This window comes from Petromyzon marinus, chromosome 70 (assembly GCF_048934315.1).
Source record: "Petromyzon marinus isolate PM22_M1 ecotype Great Lakes invasive population chromosome 70, UKy_Petmar_22M1.pri1.0, whole genome shotgun sequence".
Classification (NCBI taxonomy): domain Eukaryota; kingdom Metazoa; phylum Chordata; class Hyperoartia; order Petromyzontiformes; family Petromyzontidae; genus Petromyzon; species Petromyzon marinus.
In genome coordinates this window covers 182,501-202,374 of record NC_133736.1, presented here as the reverse complement: position 1 = coordinate 202,374, position 19,874 = coordinate 182,501, and the positions used below count along the sequence as shown (strand labels likewise).

At 50.5% G+C, this 19,874-nt stretch overlaps 1 protein-coding gene across 1 annotated transcript in view; it reads left to right on the top strand.

Annotated features, from left to right (window-relative positions):
* Positions 1-11,217: 11,217 nt before the first annotated feature.
* Positions 11,218-19,874, top strand: part of LOC116958053 (uncharacterized) — a 36,135-nt gene continuing 27,478 nt past the window's right edge. Inside the window, exons 1-3 of the mRNA XM_032980543.2 lie at positions 11,218-11,395; positions 12,874-12,969; positions 18,636-18,697. Coding sequence (XP_032836434.1) covers positions 11,332-11,395; positions 12,874-12,969; positions 18,636-18,697 — 222 coding nt within the window. The 5' untranslated portion in view covers positions 11,218-11,331. The remainder of the gene's footprint in view (positions 11,396-12,873; positions 12,970-18,635; positions 18,698-19,874) is intronic.

Genomic DNA, 19,874 nt, shown 5'->3' with positions numbered 1-19,874 from the left:
ACTATACACTACTATTCACTACACACTACACTATACTACACACTACACTATACACTACTATACACAACACTATACTGTTAGGGTCGCCGGCCCCCGGGATCTCCCCTGCCTGCGACCCTGTCCGCGAAGTACCGACGCTCCCAGACTCTCCACTAGTGTGGGAGCTGCCGCCGCCGCACTCCTCCCCCGGCGGGGAAAGGTCGTCGCGCTCCTGTTCCCCCCCCTGTGCCGTCCCCCCCCGAGTCCGGGTCTCCTGCCGGTGGGGCATCCCACTCGACCCCCCTGGGGCCCGCTAGCGCTTCGCCGGCACCCAAACGCGACGCTCCCCGCCCGCGCAGTCCCACGCACCAATCACACGCGGGTAACAGGGGGTCAAAGGTCGGAGGGTAAGCGACGTCGTTCGTGCTCACTCCGACGCTTGGGGGGATTGGTTTAAACGGGTTTAAAGGGCTATGCGATGGGCATGCGTGCGAGACGGGTATCCGCTCGCAACGCAGGAGTCCGCAGCCGACGGTTCGTAGCGCACACAATCCACGCGGCGCCGCTCCACACACGCGGCGACCACCGAGAACAGCAAGCGAACCCACGCTTCCACTCTCTTTCCACACCCTCGCAAAAACCACCACACCAGTCTGTTATGTAACGACCACCGCGACAGCAAGCGCACCCACGCTTCCGCAATAACCACACCAGTCTGTTATGTAACGACCACCGCGACAGCAAGCGCACCCACGCTTCCACAAAAACCACACCAGTCCGTTATGTAACCGCCGACGATTTATTCCACCGCGTCGGCGAGCCCTTATTTAACCGAGTCAGTCGGGATCAGCGGGGCAGGACCGATCTATCTCTCGATAGTCGGCACTACACTCTACCTGTCCTTCTCCCCTTTACCCTCTCCGGTTTTGCTCTTAAGCTAAGTCCCAACTCCCTCTCTCTCCCTCTTACTCACGGTTCGTCGTCACTGCTGTCTGGTCCTCGCGGCGCGTCGATACGTCCCACGGACGTTCGCGCGGCTGGACTCGGGAGTTGACGGGCCTGGGGTTGACTCGAGTAGCCAGAGAACCTTTTTCCTTCGCCCTGACCCGCTTTATTCTTTCTACATCAAAGGGGCTACCTGGTGCCGACTCGCGGGCCAATCAGCTCGCTGGGATCACCCGCCAATCGGTAGGCCCATCTGTATCCCAGCATCCCCCGGGCCGTTGCTTTCAGCGACGTCCGCATCTAAATTTACCTGCTCAGCGACCCTCCAGCCAGAGGGCGACCCTGCTTTCCCGCCGCTCGTGGCTCTGCCCTCCTACCTGCCTGCTGACCCGTGTGTGTTGTGTGTGCTGTCTACCCGCGGTGGCTCGGCAGCCCCGTCGTGACCATGTAATTACAACCAAAGTCACGGCGCCGCGGTGGGTGTTAGCGTCGGGGGAGACCGTCCAATTCCCTGGCTGCAGGAAACCGTGAAGATTATCCCTTTACGAGGGCTTCTGGGTGAAAACCTGTCGGCCAGGGTGTCTCCCCACGCGCTCTAATGGTGGGGGAGTGCGTGCGTGTGTGTTCCGGTGGGGGGGGGGGGTGGGGAGGTGGTGGGGTGGAGCAATGTCGGCCTCGTCGCTCGGAGCGGCGAGATCGCAGGTGGGCCGCCCGCCGATCGGCTCCGTGGCGGCGGCATCACATAGCCCCCCGAGGTGCCAGTCCCCGTCCCGGGTTGACTGGAGCACCTCGCCTGGGCCGCGCTCACGAGGTAGCGCTGCGGGGTCCGGGGGATCCGCCCGGATCTTGTGGCTGGCCTCGGGGGAGGTGGCTCCGTCCTCGGGGTTTCCTGCAGCGGTCTCCTTCTCCACTCCAGTGGCTCCTCCGATCCCTCGGCACCTGGGGGCTGGGGGACAAACTCCGCGGCAGCGGGGTTTAAGGGGCGGCGTCCCCGCCGTCCTCTGGCGGGGCCGGGACGCCTCGGGGCTGGGGGCACGGCGGGGCCCATGTAGTGCGCGAGGCCCCCGAGCACGGGTGGCGCAGGGGCACCGGGGTTTCGCGGTACTCGGGCAGCGAGGTTCTCCCCCGCCGGGGCTGCCCTCCATGGTTTTAAGCGGCGGACGTTAACCACCGTTTCTCGGCCCCTCTCTCCACCCTGGATTAATACCGTCCAGGGAGAGATCTGCCGTACCACGGTCCAGGGGCCCCGCCAGTAGGTGGTCAGCTTCCCCACCTGTCCGGCCCCGACGCGAGGGGTGTGTAGCCACACCTTGGTACCTGTCAAGAAAAGGGGGGGCTCCACGCGGGGTCGGGTGCTCTGTTCCTGTCGCCGATGCGCGGCCTCCCCTTGCGGGTAGGCCCGGTCCCGGACCCCTCGTAGGGTCTCCATCAGATGTTCCACGGGGCGACTCCCTTCCTCCGTTTGGGGTGGAGGAATGCCGAACAGCAAGTCTGCGGGTAGACGAGACTCACGACCAAACATCATTAGGAACGGGGTTTGTCCCGTCGATGTGTGCACCGTGGTGGCGTAGGCGAACAGGGCGTAGGGGAGGTGTTCGTCCCAATCCCGTTGGTTTGCGGCCGCCATACGCTTGAGCTTTCCGGCCAGAGTCTGATTCATACGTTCAACCATACCGTTCGCCTGGGGGTGGTACGCCGTGGTTCGGTCTTTCTGGATCCCGAACTCCCGGCACAGCGCCTGAAACAACTCGGCCTCGAACTCGCTACCCTGGTCGGTAAGGACTCGCTCCGGGATCCCGTGCTTAAGTACATAGTGCTCCACGAACGCCCGGGCTACTACCAGGGCCGTTTTATCGGGGATGGCCACCGCCACGGGGTAGCGGGTGAAGTATTCCACCGCTACGAGGATATAGCGGTTGCCCCGGTGGGATCGTGGGAATGGCCCCTGGAGATCGATGCCGACCAGCTGGTTAGTCCGACTGACGCGGAACGGCCTTAGGGGTACTTGGTATCGTGCCGGTTTCGGCCCGCACTGCTGACAAGCGCGGCAGCCCTGTACCCAGGCGGCCACATCTTGCGTCAATTTGGGCCAGAGATACTGGCGACGCAGAGTTTCCCGAGTGCGCCGTTCCCCGTCATGGCCCCCGAGCGGGTGGTCGTGTACCAGCCGTAGCAGCTGGGGTCGCACCTGGGCGGGAACACAGATGCACCCCGGCTGGCCGGCCTCGGTTAACTCCCGTACCACCCCGTTCTGCACACACAACCGGGCATACAAACCGCTCCAGGGCCCTGGTAGGGTGCTTTTCCCCTCCCGCAGGGCCGCTTCCACTGCCGCCAGATCCGGATCCCGCTGCTGGGTCTGCCTCAGCTGCTCGTCGCTCAGGCCCGGGAAGGCGCAGCCGACGTCCTCCTGGATCCGTCCGATCGGGGCGGGGTGGTCCACGTGGTCCCGAGTCGTGGGCCCTGCGCTCGCCGGGCGGCCGACTGGGTCCGCGCCTCCACCTGTGGGGGTCTCTGTGGCGCATACCGCACTCTCTCTCGCCGGGGGGGGGTTAGGTTCAGCGGGTTCCCGGGGGTCCGTTGCCTGTCGGCAACGTCCCCCCGTGAAGCACGGGCAGGCCTCCTCCGCCCTCGTCTCGGCACACACCGCGGGTCGCCGTGATAATGCGTCCGCGTTTGCATGCGTCCGCCCCGCCCGGTATTCGATCTGCAGGTTGTACTCCTGCAGCTGCGCCAGCCATCGGGCCATCTGTCCCCGCGGTTCCTTGAAGGTGAGGAGGAACTGCAGAGCATAATGGTCCGTGCGCACTCGACATTTCCTGCCGTATAAATACGGCCGAAACTGTTTACACGCGAAGATCACAGCGTACAATTCCTGACGGGTCACACAGTAGTTCAGCTCGGCCCCGCTCAGGGTCCGGCTGGCGTACGCAATCACCCGTTCCACCCCTTCCTGCACCTGCGACAACACCGCACCCAGCCCGCTGCTGCAGGCGTCGGTGTCCAAAATAAAGTCGGAGGTAAAATCGGGGAAAGCCAGTGTGGGGGTGTGTGTGAGGTGGTCTTTGAGGGTGGTGAAGGCCGTCTGGCAGGCCTCCGTCCACTGATAGGGGTGCTTGGGGGAAGTGAGTTGGGTGAGGGGGCGTGCAATCTCGCTGAATCCCTTTACAAATCGACGGTAATAGGTGGCGAGCCCCAAGAATGACCTTATCTCCGACAGGTTTCTTGGCTGTGGCCAATCCACTACGGCGCGTACCTTGTCCGGATCGGTGCGCACCCCCGCCTCGCTGACGCGATGTCCGAGGTACCCCACCTCGCGCTGTGCGATGTAACACTTACGCGGCTTGAGCTTGAGATGAGCCGCTCGCAGTCGCTGGAACACCTCCCGTAACCTGGACCAGTGCTCAGACAGAGATCTACTGAACACGATCACATCATCCAGGTAAATCAGGCATTGCTCCCACTGCAAGCCCCGCATCACCAACTCCATCAGCCGCTGGAACGTCGCGGGCGCGTTGGTGAGCCCGAACGGGAGTACTCGAAACTCGAATAGCCCCATCGGGGTGGTGAATGCGGTTTTTGGCCGATCCTCCTCCGTCATCTCCACCTGCCAGTACCCGGACGCGAGATCGAGGGTGGAAAAATACCGCGCTCCGGCGAGGCTGTCAAAGGTGTCGTCGATGCGCGGTATGGGGAAGGCGTCGCCGAGGGTGACTGCGTTTAGTTTGCGGTAATCGACGCAAAACCGGGTTGACCCGTCCTTTTTTGTTACTAGCACCACCGGGGCAGACCAGGGGCTCGCCGAGGGCTGAATTATGTTATCGCGGAGCATGTCCCTGACCGCCTCTTTGATCTGGGCGCGTTCGGGTGCGCCCACGCGGTACGCGGGGAGTTTTATGGGTCGGGCGGCCCCGGTGTCGATTTGGTGCTTAACGAGATCTGTGCGACCCACGTCTGAATCGTGTTCGCTGAACACGTCGGCGTACTCCCGCAGTAACCCGCGTAGATGATCGGCCTCTCCCTTGGGTAAATCTGCCCAAGGTACGTGTACCGCGTCAAGAAGGGGGACGACCTCGGCGTGGGGAGTCGGGCCGACTCGCCAGGCCAGGTCTTGTTGGTCCTCGGGGCGACCGGGGTCCTCCGCCCAGAGTGCGAATACCGAGTCGCTGGAGTGGCGCGCGTGTAGGGGGTGCACGGTGGCTACTGTGGTGCGCTGTCGTAGTATTGCTGGGGTGCCGTGGGGGTTAAACACACGCATGAACAATCGGCCCCCATCGGCGTTTACCAATGTGGCTGACCCCACAACCCCGTATCGTTTTGCCAACTCTGGGTGAGGAGTTAGCATTACCTCCCCCGATGGTCGGTGCGCGGGGTCGGTGGAGGGTGTCGCCACAGGTACCAGCATCTCGGCGAGCGGCCCGATGGTGACGGCCGTCGTCAGGGTAGCGGCCACAGGTGTGAAGCGGGGGCGATTCGGCTCCCGTCCCAGGAATGGAATCCGTTCCCCGCTGCCTTCCACGGTGGCGCACCGCTGTCGGGGCTGCACGTTGAGCCCCAGCTTTTCCAGGAGGTCGGTACCTGCGATACACTCGTGGCACAGCACACTCGAGACGTAGAACTCCTGAGTGCACACCTGGTTTCCGAGACGGACCTCGAGGGAGATCCTTCCCAGCAACCCCATCCCGGCTCCGCTCGCTGTGTGCAGCGCGCAATCCGGGGCCGGCAGGCGGCTCACGTCAACCCCGAGCACGCTGCAGTGCGCGGCGCTCACGAGTGAGGCTACGGCCCCCGTGTCCAGTAGGATCCGGGTGCGCTGCCCGTTCACCTGTCCTTCCACCAGTGACGTGGCCCCCGTGATTCCTGCCACCAGCTCCCGTAGCCAGTCGCCCGTCCTCACCGCGTCCTTGGGTGTTGTGGCCGTGACCTGTGTGGGTGTCACTTGCTTACCATTATTATTATCGTCGTTTTGTTTCGGGACCTCGGTGATTGCACCCCTAGGTGGTCCACTCTCTAGGGGGCGTTGGCGTTTAACCCTTCGGTATATCTAGCGCGGGCGATCTGTGGGCAGTCTCTCATGAGATGCCCCTGACGGCCGCACATATAACACGCCCGGGGGGGGGTGGCGGCTCCATAGTGGGCACCCTGCCCGCTCCCTCTCCCCCCCGTGCGCCGCTGCCCAGACTCTGCTTCTAGTCGGGCTACCCTCCCAGCTAGCCCTCCCAACTCGGTCTGAATCGTCTCTACCGTAGTCTGCAGCGTAGTCACATGTGCCCGTACTTGGGTTACGTTGTTGTCCACTTGGGTTACTTTGTTGTCAATCCCCCCGATGCCCGCCTGTATCCCCGCTACCCATCCCGGGGTGGTCTCGCGGGATACCGGAGGCCCCCTTTCCCGACCCCCTACCATCCTGGTGAGCTCCTGTTCCTCCTCTTCCTCCTCGGTGGACAGACTTGCGATGGTGCGCTCCCGTCCCAGTCCTCGGAGCTGTGCGCGTTCGCTAGAAATTCTTTCACATTTGCGCGCGCGCTCGACAAGGGCATCAAAGGAGAGGCGCGTACAGTTCACGTCTGGCTGCCACCACGCCGTGCGCATTAAGTATCGCTGGATTTTCTCTGTGGCCAGCTCCTCAATCGCTTCCGTGGTGTGCCTCAGGCGTGCGATCTTTGTTAGCTCACGCACATCCTCGGCATAATCGCGCAGGTCCTCGCCGGGTTGGCGACGGCGTGCCTCTAAGGCCGCTTTTGCCTCCTCCTCATCGCGCGTACCGAAGCGCAGATCAAGTCGGCGCATCAGCTCCTCTAGCTGTGTCTGCGCGCTTGCGGGTAGGGCTTCCACAAAATCGGCTGCCCGCCCATCCAGATTCATATTAAGTTGACGTAGCGTCTGCGCGTCCGTCCACCCATTAATTTCCTTAGCCCCTAGGACGTTGCGGGCAAATGCTCTCCACGAAGGTGTACCCCGGCCAGTGAATATATGCCTTATTTTCGCGTGGGGTAACGCGGGGGTTCGTACCGCTTCTGACACCATATTGTTAGGGTCGCCGGCCCCCGGGATCTCCCCTGCCTGCGACCCTGTCCGCGAAGTACCGACGCTCCCAGACTCTCCACTAGTGTGGGAGCTGCCGCCGCCGCACTCCTCCCCCGGCGGGGAAAGGTCGTCGCGCTCCTGTTCCCCCCCCTGTGCCGTCCCCCCCCGAGTCCGGGTCTCCTGCCGGTGGGGCATCCCACTCGACCCCCCTGGGACCCGCTAGCGCTTCGCCGGCACCCAAACGCGACGCTCCCCGCCCGCGCAGTCCCACGCACCAATCACACGCGGGTAACAGGGGGTCAAAGGTCGGAGGGTAAGCGACGTCGTTCGTGCTCACTCCGACGCTTGGGGGGATTGGTTTAAACGGGTTTAAAGGGCTATGCGATGGGCATGCGTGCGAGACGGGTATCCGCTCGCAACGCAGGAGTCCGCAGCCGACGGTTCGTAGCGCACACAATCCACGCGGCGCCGCTCCACACACGCGGCGACCACCGAGAACAGCAAGCGAACCCACGCTTCCACTCTCTTTCCACACCCTCGCAAAAACCACCACACCAGTCTGTTATGTAACGACCACCGCGACAGCAAGCGCACCCACGCTTCCGCAATAACCACACCAGTCTGTTATGTAACGACCACCGCGACAGCAAGCGCACCCACGCTTCCACAAAAACCACACCAGTCCGTTATGTAACCGCCGACGATTTATTCCACCGCGTCGGCGAGCCCTTATTTAACCGAGTCAGTCGGGATCAGCGGGGCAGGACCGATCTATCTCTCGATAGTCGGCACTACACTCTACCTGTCCTTCTCCCCTTTACCCTCTCCGGTTTTGCTCTTAAGCTAAGTCCCAACTCCCTCTCTCTCCCTCTTACTCACGGTTCGTCGTCACTGCTGTCTGGTCCTCGCGGCGCGTCGATACGTCCCACGGACGTTCGCGCGGCTGGACTCGGGAGTTGACGGGCCTGGGGTTGACTCGAGTAGCCAGAGAACCTTTTTCCTTCGCCCTGACCCGCTTTATTCTTTCTACATCAAAGGGGCTACCTGGTGCCGACTCGCGGGCCAATCAGCTCGCTGGGATCACCCGCCAATCGGTAGGCCCATCTGTATCCCAGCATCCCCCGGGCCGTTGCTTTCAGCGACGTCCGCATCTAAATTTACCTGCTCAGCGACCCTCCAGCCAGAGGGCGACCCTGCTTTCCCGCCGCTCGTGGCTCTGCCCTCCTACCTGCCTGCTGACCCGTGTGTGTTGTGTGTGCTGTCTACCCGCGGTGGCTCGGCAGCCCCGTCGTGACCATGTAATTACAACCAAAGTCACGGCGCCGCGGTGGGTGTTAGCGTCGGGGGAGACCGTCCAATTCCCTGGCTGCAGGAAACCGTGAAGATTATCCCTTTACGAGGGCTTCTGGGTGAAAACCTGTCGGCCAGGGTGTCTCCCCACGCGCTCTAATGGTGGGGGAGTGCGTGCGTGTGTGTTCCGGTGGGGGGGGGGGGTGGGGAGGTGGTGGGGTGGAGCAATGTCGGCCTCGTCGCTCGGAGCGGCGAGATCGCAGGTGGGCCGCCCGCCGATCGGCTCCGTGGCGGCGGCATCACAATACACTACAATATACACTACACGACACTATACACTACACTATACACTACACTATACACTACACTATACACGACTATACAATATACACGACGCTATACACTACTATACACTACACTATACACTACACTATACACTACTATACACTACTATATACACTACACTATAATCAGAATCAGAAAGGGTTTTATTCGCCATGTAACGTCACACCGACACGGAATTTACTTTGGCAGGATGGTGCATACATTCAACATATAGGAATCTAAAATCTTAAATAAGTTTTAAACAAGTCTTACTATAATAAGGGTTAAACGTCTAACACCAAGGGGCTGAAGTATATAAAATTAAATAAATATCGAATATAAAATAGCTTTAAGATATAATTTAAAAATAAAAAAATACAAATAGGGTAACATAGTTAATATCGGCAAGGTGTCGTTATGTAGATCAAATGTTAAAAACAGTGCTAGCCCTTGGCCTTGTTTAACAGGCCAGCAGCAGATGGGAAGAAACTGTTTTTATGGCGTGAGGTTTTGGTCCTGATGGACCGAAGCCTTCTGCCGGAGGGGAGTAGCTGGAACAGAGAGTGTCCAGGGTGGGAGGAATCGGCCACAATCTTCCTCGCTCGCCTCATGGACCTTGTCGTGTGCAGGTCCTCGAGGGTTGGTAGATTGCAGGCAATCACCTTCTCAGCAGTGCGGATGATGCGCTGCAGTCTGCTCTTGTCCTTGGCAGTGGCAGCAGCGTACCAGACGGTTATGGAGGAGGTGAGGATGGATTCAATGATCGCTGTATAGAATTGCACCATCATTGTCTTTGGCAGGTTGAATTTCTTCAGCTGCCGTAGAAAGTACATCCTCTGTTGAGCTTTCTTGGTGAGGGAGCTGATGTTCAATTCCCACTTGAGGTCCCGGGAGAGAATAGTGCCCAGGAAGCGGAAGGACTCTACAATTTTGACTGGGGAGTCTAACAGGGTGATGGGGGTGAGTGGTGCTGTATTCTTCCTGAAGTCCACAACCATCTCAACTGTCTTTAGAGCATTTAGCTCTAAGTTGTTCTGGCTACACCAGGTCACCAGGTTGTCAGCTTCCCACCTATAGTCAGACTCATCTCCACCAGAGATCAGCCCAATGAGGGTGGTGTCATCCGCAAACTTCAATAGTTTGACGGACAGATGATTGGAGGTGCAGCTGTTGGTATACAGGGAGAAGAGCAGAGGGGAAAGGACGCAGCCCTGAGGAGTTCCGGTGCTGATGCTACTATACATTACACTATACACTACTATACACTATACACTACACTATACACTACACTATACACTACACTATACACTACTATTCACTACACTACACACTACACTATACACTACACTATACACTACACTATACACTACTATACACTACACTATACACTACACTATAAACTACACTACACTATACACTACACTATCCACTACACACTACACTACACTACACACTACTATACACTACACTACTATACACTACACTACTATACACTACTATACACTACACTACTATACACACTACTATACACTACACTATACACTACTATACACTACACTATACACTACACGACACTATACACTACACTACACACTACACTATAAACTACACTACACTATACACTACACACTACACTACTATACACTACACTACTATACACTACTATACACCACACTATACACTACACTATACACTACACTACTATACACTACACTATACACTACTATAAACTACACTACTATACAATACACTACTATACACTACACTATACACTACTATACACTATACACTACTATATACACTACTATACACTACACTACACACTACACTACACTATACACTACACACGAGACCGTGCTCCCCCTTGCGCGGTGACGTCACCACTGCCCCTCCCCCAACGCGTTGACGTCACCACTACCCTCACCCCCAACGCGGTGACGTCACCACTAACCCCCTCCCCCAACGCGTTGACGTCACCACTACCCCTCACCCCAACGCGGTGACGTCACCACTGCCCCCCCTTCCCCAACGCGTTGACGTCACCGCCACCATCAATCCCCATCTGAGTGGAGTTTGTCTCTGCGGCCTCCTTGTCCCAACGCGTTGACGTCACTACTGCCCCCTCACACACCCCTCCTCCACCGCGTTGACGTCACCACTGCCCGCCCCTCCCCCAACGCGGTGACGTCACCACTGCCCGCCCCTTTCCCAACGCGGTGACGTCACCACTGCCACCCCCTTCCCCAACGCGGTGACGTTTCCACTGCCCCCTCCCCCAACGCGGTGACGTCACCGCCGACTCAAACCCACCCCTCCCACTATCTGAGTGGAGTTTGTTCTCTGCGGCCTCCTTGTCCCAACGCGTTGACGTCACCACTGCCCCCCCTTCCCCAACGCGTTGACGTCACCACTGCCCCCCCCTGCCCCAACGCGGTAACGTCACCACTGCCCCCCCTCCCCCAACGCGCTGACGTCACCACCGCCCCCCCTCCCCCAACGCGTTGACGTCACCACCGCCCCCCCTCCCCCAACGCGGTAACGTTACCACTGCCCCCCCTCCGCCGACGCGGTGACGTCACCGCCGCCCCCTTCCCCAACGCGGTGACGTCACCGCCGCACCCTTCCCCAACGCGGTGACGTCACCACTGCCCCCCCCTCCGCCAACGCGGTGACGTCACCCCCACCATCTGAGTGGAGTTTGTTCTCTGCGGCCTCCTGCCCCAACGCTCGACTCCATCCCAAAAAAAATCTCTCTCGCAACCCGCCATGAGCAGCAGCGCCGCCGCCGCCTCCTCGACTTCCAGGGTGGAGAAGATCGACATGTCCCTGGGTGAGTCGACGACGACAACGGCGGTGGTGGTGGTGGGGGGGTCCCCCCTGAGGCGAGGTCGCCCTCTCCTATCCAAAGCTCTCGACAACGGCGGCCGTTTGGAAGGATCGGGAATCGAATCGCGCTGTCGCGCACAACGCAAACCCGCGTTCGATTCATACGTGGCGTTCAACGCGGGAATCGGTTTTTACCGAATCGCGTGGCGTGAATCGGTTGCCGCGTTGAAAGCAATTGAAGGCGGGTATCGATTCGACGGGCGGTCGATGTAGCGATTCTTGAATCGACAGTTGACGCCAACCCGTGCCATCGATAGTCCTGTTAAACCTTAGGGTATTAATATTAATAATTATCATTAGAGACTTAATTATCGGAAGCGTTGCTTTTGGAGGATATAAATCAACGTTGTGTAATGTTGTAGGAACACAACTCGTGGAGCCAGACTCCAATAGGGTTTCGTTTTTACTCTTGTGAGGCCCACGGAGCCAGACTAAGGCTCTCAAAGGGTTCAGTGGGCCCCCCCGTTCACGCAGCTCGGGATGTGGCAGTGGAAAAACTGACCCGTGCCATGCAGGCCCCAGCACTGGCCTGGGATGTGTGGCAGTGGAAAAACTCACCCGTGCCGTGCTGGCCCCAAAACTGGCCTGGAATGTGTGCCAGTGGAAAAACTCACCCGTGCCGTTCCGGCCCCAACACTGGCCTGGGATGTGTGGCAGTGGAAAAAATTCACCCGTGCCATGCAGGCCCCAGCACTGGCCTGGGATGTGTGGCAGTGGAAAAACTCACCCGTGCCGTGCTGGCCCCAAAACTGGCCTGGGATGTGTGCCAGTGGAAAAACTCACCCGTGCCATGCAGGCCCCAGCACTGGCCTGGGATGTGTGGCAGTGGAAAAACTCACCCGTGCCGTGCTGGCCCCAACACTGGCCTGGGATGTGTGGCAGTGGAAAAACTCACCCGTGCCGTGCTGGCCCCAGCACTGGCCTGGGATGTGTGGCAGTGGAAAAACTCACCCGTGCCATGCTGGCCCCAACACTGGCCTGGGATGTGTGCCAGTGGAAAAACCCACTCGTACCGTGCTGGGCCCAACACTGACTCAGAATGTGCCAGTGGAAAAACCCACCCGTACCGTGGCGGCCCCAATTCTGGCCTGGATGTGTGCCAGTGGAAAAACCCACCCGTGCCATACCCGGCCCCAGCACTGGCCTGTGATGTGTGCCAGTGGAAAATCCGACCCGTGCCGTGCTAGCCCCAACACTGGCCTGGGATGTGTGCCAGTGGAAAAACTCACCCGTGCCGTGCTAGCCCCTACGTTGACTTGGCTATGAATGTACCAGTGGGGACGGTGTTGGAGAACCAGACCCGTGACTCCCTCCCACCACCACCCCCCCACCACCCCCCCACCACCCCCCCACCACCCCCCCCACCACCCCCGCGTGTCTCTAACCCGAGGGGTCTCCGCTGTGGCCCCTCCCCCTTAACAGATGACATCATCCGCCTGGCCCGCTCGCGAGCGCGGCAGCGGCCTGGTACGGCAGCGGCGAGTCGGAGGCCTCAGCCTGCGGCACAGCCATCACCAGGTGGGCAGGTGTCGTCAACGCATAAATAGTTTACTCATATACTCATAAATATACTCATAAATATACTCATATACTCATAAATATACTCATAAATATACTCATAAATATACTCATAAATATACTCATATACTCATAAATATACTCATATACTCATAAATATACTCATAAATATACTCATAAATATACTCATAAATATACTCATAAATATACTCATATACTCATAAATATACTCATATACTCATAAATATACTCATATACTCATAAATATACTCATAAATAGTTTACTCATATACTCATAAATATACTCATATACTCATAAATATACTCATAAATATACTCATATACTAATACACTCATACACTCATAAATATACTAATACACTCATATACTCATAAATATACTCATAAATATACTCATAAATATACTCATATACTCATAAATATACTCATAAATATACTCATATACTCATAAATATACTCATAAATATACTCATATACTCATAAATATACTCATAAATATACTCATAAATATACTCATATACTCATAAATATACTCATATACTCATAAATATACTCATATACTCATAAATATACTCATAAATATACTCATATACTAATACACTCATACACTCATAAATATACTAATACACTCATATACTCATAAATATACTCATAAATATACTCATAAATATACTCATATACTCATAAATATACTCATAAATATACTCATATACTCATAAATATACTCATAAATATACTCATATACTCATAAATATACTCATAAATATACTCATATACTCATAAATATACTCATATACTAATATACTCATATACTCATAAATATACTCATAAATATACTCATATACTCATAAATATACTCATATACTCATAAATATACTCATAAATATACTCATATACTCATAAATATACTCATATACTCATAAATATACTCATAAATATACTCATATACTAATACACTCATACACTCATAAATATACTAATACACTCATATACTCATAAATATACTCATAAATATACTCATAAATATACTCATATACTCATAAATATACTCATAAATATACTCATATACTAATACACTCATACACTCATAAATATACTAATACACTCATATACTCATAAATATACTCATAAATATATACTCATATACTCATAAATATACTCATAAATAGTTTACTCATATACTCATAAATATACTCATAAATATATACTCATATACTCATAAATATACTCATAAATAGTTTACTCATATACTCATAAATATACTCATAAATAGTTTACTCATATACTCATAAATATACTCATAAATATACTCATAAATATACTCATATACTCATAAATATACTCATATACTCATAAATATACTCATATACTCATAAATATACTCATATACTAATATACTCATATACTAATATACTCATATACTCATAAATATACTCATAAATATACTCATATACTCATAAATATACTCATAAATATACTAATATACTCATAAATATACTCATATACTAATATACTCATATACTCATAAATATACTCATAAATATACTCATATACTCATAAATATACTCATAAATATACTAATATACTCATAAATATACTCATATACTAATATACTCATATACTCATAAATAGTTTACTCATATACTCATAAATATACTCATAAATATACTCATATACTCATAAATATACTCATAAATATACTCATATACTCATAAATATACTCATAAATATACTCATAAATATACTCATATACTCATAAATATACTCATAAATATACTCATAAATATACTCATATACTCATAAATATACTCATATACTCATAAATATACTCATAAATAGTTTACTCATATACTCATAAATATACTCATAAATATATATACTCATATACTCATAAATATACTCATAAATATATATACTCATATACTCATAAATATACTCATATACTAATATACTCATATACTCATAAATATACTCATAAATATACTCATATACTCATAAATATACTCATAAATATACTCATAAATATACTCATATACTCATAAATATATATACTCATAAATATACTCATAAATATACTCATATACTAATATACTCATATACTCATAAATATACTCATAAATATACTCATATACTCATAAATATACTCATAAATATACTAATATACTCATAAATATACTCATATACTAATATACTCATATACTCATAAATATACTCATAAATATACTCATATACTAATATACTCATATACTCATAAATATACTCATAAATATACTCATAAATATACTCATATACTCATAAATATACTCATAAATATACTAATATACTCATAAATATACTCATATACTAATATACTAATATACTCATAAATATACTCATAAATATACTCATATACTAATATACTCATATACTCATAAATATACTCATAAATATACTCATAAATATACTCATATACTCATAAATATACTCATAAATATACTCATAAATATACTCATATTCTCATAAATATACTCATACATATACTAATATATACTAATATACTCATATACTAATACATATACTCATAAATATACTAATATACTAATAAATATACTCTATACTCATAAATATACTAATACACTAATATACTAATACACTAATATACTAATACACTAATATTGTAATGCACTAATACACTAACATACTAATATACTAATACACTAATATACTAATAAACTAATACACTAATATACAAATACACTAATATATACGATTACACCAATATACTAATACACTAATATACTAATACACTAATATACTAATACACTAATATACTAATAAATATACTAATATACAAACACACTAATATACTAATACACTAATATACTAATACACTAATATACTAATTCACTAATATACTAATACACTAATATTGTAATACACTAATACACTAACATACTAATATACTAATAAACTAATACACTAATATACTAATACACTAATATTGTAATGCACTAATACACTAACATACTAAAATACTAATACACTAATATACTAATAAACCAATACACTAATATACGAATATACTAATAAATACACTAATACACTCATATACTAATACACTAATATACTAATACACTAATATACTAATAAATATACTAATACACTCATATACAAATACACTAATATACTAATACACTAATATACTAATACACTAATATACCAATACACTAATATACTAATACACTAATATACTAATACACTAATATACTAATACACTAATATACTAATACCCTAATATACTAATACACTAATATACTAATACACTAATATACTAATAAATATACTAATATACAAATACACTAATATACTAATACACTAATATACTAATACACTAATATACTAATACACTAATATACTAGTACACTAGTATACTAATACACTAGTATACTAATACACTAATATACTAATACACTAATATACTAATACACTAATATACTAATTCACTAATATACTAATAAATATACTAATATACAAATACACTAATATACTAATACACTAATATACTAATACACTAATATACTAATACACTAGTATACTAATACACTAGTATACTAATACACTAATATACTAATACACTAATATACTAATTCACTAATATACTAATAAATATACTAATATACAAATACACTAATATACTAATAGACTAATATACTAATACACTAATATACTGATTCACTAATATACTAATACACTAATATTGTAATACACTAATACACTAACATACTAATATACTAATACACTAATATACTAATAAACTAATACACTAATATACTAATACACTAATATACTAATACACTAATATACTAATACACTAATATACGAATACATTAATATACTAATACACTAATAAACTAATACACTAACATACTAATATACTAATAAATACACTAATACACTAATATACTAATACACTAATATTGTAATACACTAATACACTAACATACTAATATACTAATACACTAATATAGTAATACACTAATACACTAACATACTAGTACACTATTATACTATACACTAATATACTAATACACTAGTATAGTAATACACTAATACACTAACATACTAGTACACTATTATACTAATACACTAATATACTAATACACTAACATACTAGTACACTATTATACTAATACACTAATATACTAATACACTAACATACTAGTACACTAATATACTAAATTTTTATTTAAAGCTTTCGTGACTGCAGGGATTCATATTCTTGGTTCTTTCGGTAAAGTTACCACCGCGTAGAAGGGAAACAATAAAATAATAAAAATATAAAACAATAAAATTCTCACGACGTTTCGACTGCAACACACGCATTCATCATCAGGTGTGAAAACCACAGCAAGAAATATTTGAAAAAAGTGGCGGTGTTTTTAACGTTAGCACCACGGAGAGCGATTTGGCAGTTTGTTAAGGTGGACGAGTCCATCTATGTTCGGAAAAGAGGAGGGGGGGAGACGAAAATAATGGATGCTGTCTGAAAGCCACCGTAAGCGTGAACAATCAATTAAGACCCGAAATGGTTTATCAAATCCTTCCAATGATTGCTAAGCCAGAATCCATCTTCTCGGTCGAAATTGTCTCTGTGCTTGTATATGTGGATAGCCCCATGAACGAATCTCTCATGGTAGCCAGATGGCTTGCAGAGAACCTCTGTCTTGGAAAAGTCAATGTCATGTGAGCCTACTGAATTATAACAGTGATCTGCCACGGCCGAGGTGTTGGTCCTACCGTGTTTAAGGTCTGCTTTGTGTTCACGAATGCGGTCCGAGACATGGCGTTTGGTTTCTCCAATGTAACTACTGCCACAGAGGCAACTTAGTTTGTAGACACCAGGGTACTGTATGTCCGGAATCACATCTTTTACAGACGGAACCAGATCACCGATTTTATGTAATGTGTTGAAACGGACCTGGATCTTGTGTTTATTCAAGATTTTGGAGATCTTTTTTGTGATCCCCGCAATGTAGGGTAAAGTGATGGTTTTGAAAGGCTCCTCAAGAGGGTCCTTCTTCATGGTTTGAGTGATAGCTTTGCGGATTGTATAGTCGGAGTAACCATTAGCCTTAAGAGCTTGGTGTACGTGCTTGAGTTCACTGCCTATGTGTTCCTGGTCGGATATGCATTGGGCTCTATGGTGCAGAGTCTTGATGAGGGAATTCTTCTGTGATGGATGGTGGTGGGAATCCGGTTTCAGGTAAGCATCCGTATGGGAAGCTTTCCTGTAGACAGAGTGGCTCATTGAACCATCAGGTCTCTTTTTAATTAGGTAGCTTGCCATCTTTTTCGACATCCATGGTAAATATGATGGCTGGGTGTATTGAATTGATGTGGTCGAGGAGTTGGCCTATGGAAGAGGTACGTGGATGACACTTTTGTCATCTGGCCACGTGGCCGGCCTGCTCTAGCAGCAGCTCAGGGGGGCGTTACATCCGGTGAAATATGAAACGGCGACATCGTTAATTTCTGAATAGGGTTTGCCGCACGTGGTGCTTGCCACCCACCCCCTCGTGTGCCATCGGCCTGCCACAACTTGCTCACAGCACTTGCCCCGACAGCGTGCGTAGGCTACACGGGGGTCCTTTGTCTTTGTGCTCGCAGCACCGAAGCGCGTGGCCGTGCGGACTGGGCTTGCTGCGAGGAGACGTGCCGTGCCTTACCGGGTACTCACCGCAAGAGTGGCCCACTCACTCACCCACTCGCTCGCTCGCTCACTCACTCACTCGCCCACTCACCCACCCACTCACCCACTCACTCACCCACTCGCCCACTCACCCACTCACCCACTCACTCACTCACCCACTCACTCGCTCACTCACCCACTCACTCACCCACCCGCTCACTCACCCACCCACTCACTCACCCACTCACTCGCTCGCTCGCTCACTCACTCACTCGCCCACTCACCCACTCACCCACCCACTCACTCACCCACCCGCTCACTCACCCACCCACCCACTCACCCACTCACCCACCCACTCACCCACCCGCTCACTCACCCACCCACCCACTCACCCACTCACTCACCCACTCACTCACTCACCCGCCCACTCACTCACTCACACACCCACTCACCCACCCACTCACTCACTCACCCACCCACTCACCCACCCACTCACCCACCCACCCAGCCACTCACTCACCCACTCACTCACCCAGCCACTCACTCACCCACTCACTCGCTCGCCCACCCATCCGCTCACTCACCCACTCACTCGCTCACTCACCGACTCACTCGCTCACCCACTCACTCACTCGCCCACCCAGCCACTCACTCACCCACTCACTCGCCCCCCCACACACCCGCCCACATGCCCGCCCACCCGCTTACCCATCCACCCACTCACTTATCCACCTCCCCACCCGCTCACCCACCCACCCACTCACCCACTCACTCATCCGCCCGCTCACCCGCTCACCCACCCGCTGTCCCACTCATCCACATGCCCGCCCACTCACCCACCCACCCGCTCACCCACCCACTCACCCATCTACCTGCCCACCCGCTTACCCACCCACTCACTCACCTATTCACCAACCCACTCATCCACCCAATTACTTACTCAATTACTCACCCATCCGCTCATCCACTCACCCACCGACTCACCCACCCGCTCGCCCATCCGCTCGCCCACCTGCTCACCCACCCGCTCACTCATCCACTCACCCACCCAATAGCTCACTCAACTACTCACCCACCCACCCACTCACACACCCAATAGCTCACTCAACTACTCACCCACCCACTCACACACCCACCCACCCGCTCACTCACCCACTCACCCACCCAATAGCTCACTCACCCACCCATCCACTCACCCACCCACCCACCCAATGAGT